Below are 10,084 nucleotides of genomic sequence, written 5' to 3'. Positions count from 1 at the left end.
ATACTGATATTATGTTACGATATTACTCACAATACAGACATTCACTAGAGATGTCCTTTTGAAAAGAACACGATGTATTTAATATTTATAAATAAAGCTTTTGCTTGTATTAAGCGAATTTCTTAATTGCATTCCATGAAACCTCTATCGATTCATTGTTTCTTTTCCGATGATTGATGTGCTTTCGAAGACCAAGTGCTGCAGTCGGTTTTGCTGAAGCCTTGTTAATTGAATTTACATTCCATGCCCCAATATCCGCACGTTTCGCCGTTGGAGTCACGCGTGCTAACATGGAAGGCATGACTGCGTCCAACACGGGCCACAGTCTGCAGGAAGCGGCGAGATGTAGTACGCTGCAGGGAAACGAGCAGAAAGTACGAAAGGAAAGCACCATCCTGATCAGTCGACGACAGACAGGAGGTGGCCACGGTTCCTTGGTTAAGTGGCAACGCTCTCAATACACAGGCTGGCTGCTGTCTGTAGCGGTTACACGGTGGGCTAGAATCAGTTGTAATTAGACGCTGGTGCAGATCGGTTCAGCGGGAAGCAGCTTTAACGTTGTCAGAAATGCCGCATTCTGTGGGAGAGCTGGTAAAAAGGATACGTAGGTGCTCTGTTTAGATAATGCGCCATGCAGCTACATTGAGTAAATTTCTTGACGGACGGTGCGAACAGAACGGTTTGAGATAGGATCAGTGTGGCGGTTGCGTAATAACGTAAACGTGAACAAAGAGACGAGGACGGTGCACAGCGAACCCTTACGATAATCCGTTATCATGTGCAAGTAGCTGGAATTGTTAAGTTCACTCAATGCGATGTGCAATATGTGCTATCGGTGGTTCAACTGTGTGCATTAGTGGTAAGGAGGTGACTTCTGGAGGATCATGATATGACGAGAAACGCTCAAGAGTAGGGAACAAATGTCGGTTTACGTGTGAAGGAAAACGCTGGTAAATGTCGATATTAATTTTCATTACAATCTAATAAGCATTTAATGTGAACATTGATGCGTTATGGTAATGGACACACATCACTGTGTGCCATTTTGTATCATTTCCAAAGAATGTTTTACAATGAAATTAATGTATCATAAACACATAACCAATAAGAGAAATACATTCGTAAATATGTGAAAATGAAGATTTTTAATCTAAAAATGTTCAACTCGTAGAACGAAAAAAGATAGCAGTTAAAAAAATGAGTAATACGAACGGGCAATGGTTGCATTATGGATTGTTCGAGCTGATATGGATAAAAGCAATGAAAATGGCAATGAAGCAAGTTGGCACTGATGACATGAGGAAAGGAGGTTGCTTAGCAAATATTTCGCCTTGGGTTGTCGTTTATTAGTTCAATTACAGGAAATCTTCTGTAGCAGATCTGATATCATTGCAATGATAGAAAATGTTTTGATAATATTTTAATGGCCACTTAATACCCGTCGATAAACATACGAGAAATTGGGATATTTGTGCGATTAATTATTTGTGCAATATTAACTTATGTATCATATTTATTCAAGATTAACCAAAGTTAATATCTTAAGTTTGTTTTTCGTAGAGTTATGGGTTTTAAGCATGTAGTGTAGTTAAAAAAACTATCAACCATAAGTAAACACTTGACATTTTATTGAACTCTGGACGTCCAAGTAAACGTAGGCCAATGCCTTTAAATTGCATTACGACGCATACATTGCTTTTCATACACATTTTAATATTTAAATTGATGTATTCCGATGAATCTGGATGGGCTTAATTCTTAATTCTAGGCTATTGCAACCACCAAGAGACCCGAAACGGATTTTTAAAACATTTTTGAACACCATATTTCAAAATAGTTCAGGACAAAAATTCATTCCATGTACCAGAAAGAAATCTTGTCATTCTTTTATTTCTGGCTATTGTATTAAATAGTTTTAATACAGCTTCAATGTAAAAGCAAAGTACTTCATAATAAAACAAGTTTTTTAATTAAGTAAAAATTTACCTAAGGTTTTATTTATTCCATTGAAATTTTGATAAAAAAGTGCGATTGATCTTTTGCAATCTTCCCAAAATAAAACTTTGGATCACATGAACTTATATGAGCTTTTTGAAATTAATACTTCCCGGTACCGCGTGTAAGTAGAGCATCGAAAGTATTAACTACCCTTTCATTGATTCCCAGAAGCGGCTTCCACATACGAAGAAAGCCTCCGAAACTGTGGCCTAAAATACTGACCCTTGCCAACATCGGGCCAGGCTGCGTCACGTGCTGTAACGGCATCGCGTAGAACCAGTTTCGGGAAGTAAAACGCATCAATTACATTTTCCTGCTGCAGACACAGTTCACCCACGACGGAATTAGTCGATCGTACGAAGGTCTGATGCACCATCGGTGCAGGGTCGCAAGATCCTAGTTTCAATGGTAACGTAAAACTGGTCCGAATGGTCCACACGGCCATCCTCACAGTGCCCGTGAAGGAAGGAAGAAAAACTGGAATGTTTACAAACACTGATCGGGTTTCGGACTGCATACCATAACTCGTATGCTTCCGCACGTTCACTTGCCCTGGCCACGATTTCTTGTCGCACTAGCACCGTTTCGAGTAGGATATTTCGAGCTGGTTCGTGAAAATCTTCTCGGCGTTCGGAAGGAAATGGTCAAGCAAACCAGCCAACTGTGTACGTTGGTTGGGTGGCCAGGTTTCGTTTTTAGCACATTTCACTTTTCGAAGGAATGAAGTATGTAGTTGTAGTTTTCCTTCTGCTGCTACCTTTCCAAGCAAGTCTGGTGCGTTTTTGCGTAGCCTAGTCTAGTAGCTATAAAAACCTGTCTCCATCGAGGGCTTTTAAACGATCTTAATGTGACAGAAGGAAAGAAAAACGGGAGTTTGAATATTGTAGTGTACGCGAATATTTAATCAGTTGAAACGATGTTAAATATGAGCCACGAGCGTAAGTACGGCAAGCCCTGGTATTTAAAGACGCAAAAGTTTCTTAGTTTGAATAGTTGAGATAATGAAAAATGCTCAATAGCATTCGGTGGGCACTCGTTTTTGAATAACTTCCGATAAGCTTCCAGGATGGGAATGCAATGGGCTGGAAATAGTTTAAAGAGGATGAAAAATCTGGAAAGAGTCTGGAAAGTTGAAAACGAGTACATAAATGAATGAAGATAGCAGAGTGTAAATATTAACCTACATATAATTAAATTAGTCGTTAAAATAAGGATTGATTCTAACTTTGAAATAGTGTTGAAGTATTGCATTTTATTGCACAAGCATAAAATGTAAATATATGTGAAGTACTATTTCGTGTTGTACGACAAATATAATTACAATTTATACTTACAGAAAATATAAATACTACAAAACTATTAGAAAGTTACAGTTAATCGTTATTAAATAGATGTATGTAAGAATTACATCGTCAACTGATTTTTATTAAAGCAATGTCGTGTTTTTGTTCAAAATTTCAGCCATAAACTCCCATTAAAAGTCATTACCAGTTTTACCTTAAACATGATGGCTAAAGTTTATCGTACGAACGGTGAAGCGTAATACCAGTTACAAAGAAATAGTGTAGAGACCGAGCGAAGAAAAATCGCCCACATTTATGCAATCAAGACAAACGAAGAAAATCAGAGCCGTAAGCTCTTCGCTGCCGAGCTTCATCTTTCTGCTGCAGCTCTGGTTTCAGCTTTGGAAATGTCTTGCAGCAGATCTGTTCGGGAGAAATCTACACAGTGAAAGCGCACAAGCAACTGTTAGTTGGTCTGGTGGAAAAGTTTTCCTGTCTGGTGCCATAATGGAGTCATAAGCGATGTTATTGCATCCACGGCAGGAGCTTTAAGTCTTTAGATACGTTTCGTTTTCTTTTATTTGTCCGGATGTAAGATGGTAGCCGATGCCAAGCCATTGCCGATGGGCAATGGATGCTGTTCCATATCGGCAGGGGAGTTTTCCCCCTGAACTTATGCAATGTTCGCTGGCGAATGTTTTAAAAATAATATACACTGTTCTCTCGATTCTCGACATTTAAAGTTGAACTGGAGGAAAACTGTGTACGGCCGTTATGTTACGGAGGTTTGGATTGGATGAAAATTTCCTCGGTCCTGTAGTGTGAAGACTGACGTTGCTATGAATACACGCGATTGCGCAAAGAAAGAAAGTTCAGAAGGGAAACATTTACCAACTTCATAAGCTTACTTAGCTTTTAATTGGATTACTCTGCTGTAGATTTGCGAAAAGAAGTAGTTTTTCAAACAGGCGAGTGACGGAATCGTTTAAATAATAATTTTTATTCGTACTTATGCAATAATACCTGGTTTTGGATGTAATATTTTATGTTGTTGCTATCTAGCACGGCTCTTGAAATGAATGAAGGATGGATAAGGAAGAATAATCTTGACGGTTTAGCCAAAGATTGACTATTCATAGTCGGTTTCCTTGTCGATTGCTTGTTGTATTTATGTTTACTGAAATTGCTTTATTCCTATTCTCTATTAAGCTTTATTGGGTGATATGCTGTGGAAAAGAATGTCGAAAAAAGGATTTCATGTTTTTTGCAAAGTACTGGGAGCTTATATATTTGAAGCCAAACGCATGAAACGAGATAAATCAGCTTGCAAACTCTTCAAAGTGTTGAAAACTTCAAGCTTTGTTCTTTTCAAATTGCGTGATTGCTGGATGTAATATTTTTTTGTCAAAAAACATTCAATTTAAGTTTGCAGATCTTCAACGGTTGAATTCAAAGTCGTATTCATGCAGGCATCACCTTTTCAAATTAGTGTTTCGAGCGAAATCCCCTTTTTCATTTCAACTTTCCATCAAATTCCAAACGTACCCGGTTTATGCCGGTCGAGGCATTGCGCTCATACATAATAACAACACGCAACGGGTACATTTGGGAATTTTGCAGGCCAACGTTCGCTTCGTACGTTAGTCTCCGGTGTGCCGCCCACTAAATAGTGCAGGCCTTCTGGTACGGCCCGGAACGTTTCTATGGAAATGAAATGTTTCCAGCAAATGCCGATGGGGCTGCACTGGGAAAATGCGACCGTCCCATGCTCGGAGCGCACAATTTTCCACTCGCTGGTGCTCTACTTTCCACCGGTGCGTACCCCCTTAGAGTTGGGGACGTCATTGCGAATTTGGTTCGCTCGATGCTAAAGGGCCACAGCCGAGACCACCGGTAATCAGGTAACCGTGCGAACCCGGGAAGCTGCAATTTAACCAACGAAGTAAATACAACGGGAACCGAACCCGAGTGCAGAGCAACCACCGACTCCCGAGGTTGAGACGGGTTGCGCTAGAAACAGGAGTAAACAATGTATGGGGGAAGTTTTCCATCTCCACTGGCACGCAACTGTGTCAGTACTGGGTCGTATGTGCAAATCTGAAGAAATTAGCAGCGGTTTTGGTAAGAAAATGGGCCTGTGGATGTTGGATTGAATTTCTCACGCTATTTAGACGCCGAGCACACGCGGTACAGTACAGGTTTGGAAATAATTTCAGTTTTTATTTCTTCGTCCTTCGCTTGGTTTTGATGGTGATCTGTGGATGGCTCGGGATTGGGCTCGGGCTTTGGAGCTCCCTTCGCCGGAAGCTCATCGAACGGTTCCGCGAAAAGGGTTCCGTGTAAAGGGGGAAGGATGCAGTAGGAAATGCGAGAATACTGAAGAAACGATCACGAATCACTGCTCGTGTTGTTGTTTTGGTAGTAGATTTAAGATTTCAGCTAAGGAAACAATATAGTACAAAAGAAAACCCGTGTGTGAAAAATTAGTCAGAGAAAATGAAGTTGGAGAGAGAGAGAGAAACCGGGGAACGTGTGGGAAATCTAATTGAGCATGGAGCTAAGAACAGTGAGTGAGACAGAGGGATAGAGTGAGAAATAGAGAGCCACACGGGCGGCAAAACGGTGTGCAAAACCAAACCGTTCTACCGCTGGCTTTGGTTCGATGGCGAGCCCCATCCCGTTCGACCCTAGCTCCTGGCGAGGTCCCGCAGTCCTCGTCGCCCTCTAAACAACCTTAACCTCCTCAATCAATCGGACGCAAACATTAACACCCTCGCTTGACGCTAAATAAATTAAATAAATAATGTTCATGATGGTGATGATGGTGGTGGTGGTGTGGTTTGGTGTGGTTTTAGTGGAGCATCGGTGCGCCGGCTTCAAGGCTTCTGGCCGCTGTACGCAACGTCCTGCGCATCCTGGATCGAGCGTCCCCAGCCACCGTGGCCGGAGCTGGCGCTGTAACCGCCGACATCGCCACCGCCGTACGATCCGCCGAGCGAGTAGGCATCACCGTGGCTGGATGTGTGGCTGGTGGAGTGGTGCGGGTGGGCAACGACCTCGTACGTGACGTGCTTCTCCTGCGACAGCAGCTTCTTCAGCCCGATGATGGCGGACAGGACCAGGGCAATCTTGCCGATGAGCAGCGCCTTGCCGGCGATCAGTGCGATCGCACCGAGCAGCAGCGGCAGCAGGGCGGCGGCCTTCAGCGCGACGGCCAACAGCAGCGGGCCCAGAATCTTGGCGGCCTTCTTCTTCTTGCCGCGCGCCTCACCACCGGCCGGGCCTTCCGACTTGTCCTCATCGTCCGCGTCGGCCGCCAGCAGGTTCTCCGACACATCCTCCAGGGCACGGCCGGTCGAGGTCACGGCATTGACAATGTCGGCCCCCTTCAGATCGACCTTGATCGTGTGCGTGGCCAGGAAGGACTGGACGCGGGACAGCAGCAGGGATTCGAGCGATTCGTCACCGGTGAGGGCACGGGGTGCACCTTCCGTTTCGGGCGCACCGGGCGTCTTGACCACGGTCACACCATCGGTGAGGGCGAACACGCTACGCTTGGCCACGACCCGGTCGATGAAGCTGAACAGCTTGTACTTGACGCAGGACACCGAATCCGACGACAGGCACTCCTTGTAGATGCTGCCGACCAGATCGCTCTCGCCGCCACCGATCGCATTACGGGACGAGCGGCCCGCTTCTTCGGCGGGCAGGGCCACGGTCACGGCTAGGACAACGCACAGCACACCGGCTACCTTGTAGGCGAAGGCCATCGTTCGGCTGCTGGATATGAACAAAACACGCACAAACAAAAGCCCGGGAAAACCGCAAAGGATAACACACTACGCACGGACACACGGACAGGACACGGACACCGGAACGGCACGGGGAACGTCGTATTTGTTTTGCTTTCGGACAAACTGGGCACCGATGTCCAACGGGGAATTGAGGAATCTCGACGATCTCGACCGTGATGCGGGTATGGCGGATCTGTTGCTCTCCGGAACGCTGCACGCTCAATTTATATAAACGTACGTACGCATGTGATACCTGTTTGCGGCCAGCGTCACTCAGCCCCCCAACTCGAACCACCCCTCTTTTGCACCCGCCGGTACCGAACCGCAGGAAACCGAATATTACGAGCTTTTGTGGGGCTGTTTCTTTTCCGTTCCTTCGCGCGGCCGACGGGTTCGTCGCTTTCGCCTGTTTCTTTCGTTCTTTCTCCGTCCTTTCTCCACCGCGATCGTTCGGCACTGTTCGCGCACACACACACAACCACCAACACACGCAACCATATGCACGCGCCAGTGTGTGTGGGGGCTATCGCTCTCGCTTCAGCATTGGAAGTTGAACGTTCACTCGATTACAGTTCATTTCGAGCAAACTGCACCCCTTGCACCCCTTGCCAAGGGGTGTATCACCACCGCGGGAGGTTCCCTGCCCGATCGCCCGTTCGAGGAAAGGGTGCACACGCGTTCCACATACTACCCACCAACGGCGTTCGGGTGCAGCCCGGGGAGGGGAAGGCAGGCATCAATTTTCCCAGCATACCCACCACACGGACCCGGAGGAACTTTCATTCATCTGCATCTTCACGCTGATGTTTCTGGTGCTCGCGCGCTCACCTCAGGCAAATGAAGCCCGCTGGCCCGTTCGCACTCCCGGGCACCCCAGCACCACTATCTCGCTTTATCTCCACTTTTCCTCGGCCCATTTCCGTTCTCCAGCCACCAGGGTTGTATCGTTGGAGGCTTTTTTTTCTTTTCACCACAAGCATATTTAATCTCAGCACACCGACGCCCCGCGATGCCTTTCCATCGCACATCGCAATCCAATGTCGAGTGTGTCTAATGCTTCCTTTGCTGCACTGCGCATCTACATTTCTCTTTCCCTTTTTGCCTTTCCGTCCTGCTGCCGGGATCACCGGGCATCGCCGAGCTGTTTCCATTCCAGCCTAAACTTGATACTGTTGATACTGAGTTTTGCATTTACGATTGACCGTGTTGGGGGCGCAGCCGGGTAACGGGTGCCGGTAGCGCCACATCACAGGGACATCCTTCAATTAGCGTTGTTTGCACGGACGCAAACTTCCGGCGATGGCATCTACTGTTCTGAGCATCGCAAAACACGAAAGAATGACTAATGAATGAAACTATCATCCGGAGCGGAATTTGTGCCGGGTGCAATCCGATCTTACTGGAGCTGACGAACGGATGAAGGACCGAAAGGACCTGCAAGCCGGTGAGATTGTACACGGTGCAGCATGGAATTCGACAGACGCACCCAAGAACAACAAAGTGATCCAAGCGAATTAAAGCACTTATTTAATTAAAATTAATTGTGGACACGTGTTAGTTAAAAGCACAGTTGACCATCGTTTCAAATCGTTCTTTAGTGTTGGTATTGCATTGGTAGAATTGTTAACTTTGTTAACTAATTTAACTTTTCTTTTCTGTAAAGGAGATACAAACGTCGTACAAACAGCTAAAATTGCAAACCGTCAGTTATGTCGTACTTTGCGTGCAATTAATCCCGGCCCCCGGGTTGTGGGATGGCTTAGCAGGGAAATAGTACACCGAAACGACGTGGGATTAGTCAATGCCCATGCGGAGAAAAGGGCTTTCGCAGGATACAGGATTATCCACGATGCTTATCCGCAAGCGGATAGAACAATAGCGCTTCACTCCATCATAGGACCAATTATGGGATGTTGTTTTTTGTCTGTTTTGTCTGTTTTGCTTAGACGCTTCATGTTCATCCGACAAAAGCAACGTTAAAATATGATCATAAATAAATTGCTCTCCATTTTAACGTTTCTTGCCGTCCCATTACTGCAAGGCGATGGAAGGGAAACCGCGTGGAATGCTTGCAGGAAGGATAACAAAATTCTAATTACACTCCTTGCCTGGAGCTTGGCAATGGGGAATTGAAGAACCATGCCAAGGCTTTGCTGTGGCGATTAGGACAAAGCTTTCCTCCTGCCGAGTAGTTCACTGCGTGGTACCGGGGCGTTTAGCTGACGGGACGAGCCTCATTTTTTTGTTTCTCCTGCGATATACATACCGAAGTTTCATAACAAGCACCATAACCATTCTGCATCAATTATGTCCGAGAGCGTGAGGAAAAATGTTCGGCAGTGAAGTGTACGCTCGCACGATGCCGTCGGGTGTGATAAATTGCCTGCTTTACATCAAACCCGGGCACCCATTGCTCACAGTTTCTGGAGCAATTTAAGCTCTCTGCCGGACGTGCTTGTACAGCGTAAGCATTTTTCACATGCATATCTGTCCGAGCACCCATGCTGCATAATATTGTCGATGTGGTTGATGCTCTTGGAAAGCATCCAAAGGAGCAAGAATTTTTCCGACACATGTCCTTCGAAGTCATTCATTCGCTTTCAGAGGTCTTTAACTTGCGGTTTTATTCCGGTCCAATCCTTGTAAGCAAAAGTGAATTGTCTGCATCGGACGACACTTATATCGATCTGTCGCACTATTTTCTTCACATTAGAAACCGAATTATACCGCTCAACTGTTCCACGATCTCCTGGCGCAGTTCGATTGCTTCGTATGGTGATTTTCTCGGACCTCTCGGGGACAGGAAAGAGAAAGTTGTTTTTAACTACCGTGCTTAGTGCGTAATTTTCCGCATTTTACTGTGTCATCACTTCATTAAGGCGAGCGATCCCCCTCGTTTGGGGGGAAGGGAAAATCGGGACCATCGGGTTAGAAATGCTGAGCGCACCAGGTTTTGCAGAGGTTGTTTGGTTTGTTTTTTTGTTTTGTGTTTTCGATGGCGCTCCGAAC

The 10,084-nt window shown here is 45.5% G+C and overlaps 1 protein-coding gene across 1 annotated transcript; it reads right to left on the bottom strand.

The window, feature by feature from the left end:
- Positions 1-6,157: 6,157 nt before the first annotated feature.
- LOC128297868 (uncharacterized) lies at positions 6,158-7,051 on the bottom strand. Its single transcript, XM_053033581.1, has one exon. It carries the CDS (start codon positions 7,049-7,051, stop codon positions 6,158-6,160), a length of 894 nt encoding a protein of 297 aa, XP_052889541.1.
- Between the last annotated feature and the right edge of the window lie 3,033 nt (positions 7,052-10,084).

This window comes from Anopheles moucheti, chromosome 2 (genome assembly GCF_943734755.1).
Source record: "Anopheles moucheti chromosome 2, idAnoMoucSN_F20_07, whole genome shotgun sequence".
NCBI classification, from domain to species: domain Eukaryota; kingdom Metazoa; phylum Arthropoda; class Insecta; order Diptera; family Culicidae; genus Anopheles; species Anopheles moucheti.
The sequence above is the reverse complement of the archived record's forward strand: the minus strand, read 5'-3'. Positions and strand labels throughout refer to the sequence as shown.

Bases quoted from the DNA above. Each gene is read 5' to 3' on its own strand.
- LOC128297868 (XM_053033581.1), bottom strand. From the start codon at position 7,051: ATGGCCTTCGCCTACAAGGTAGCCGGTGTGCTGTGCGTTGTCCTAGCC.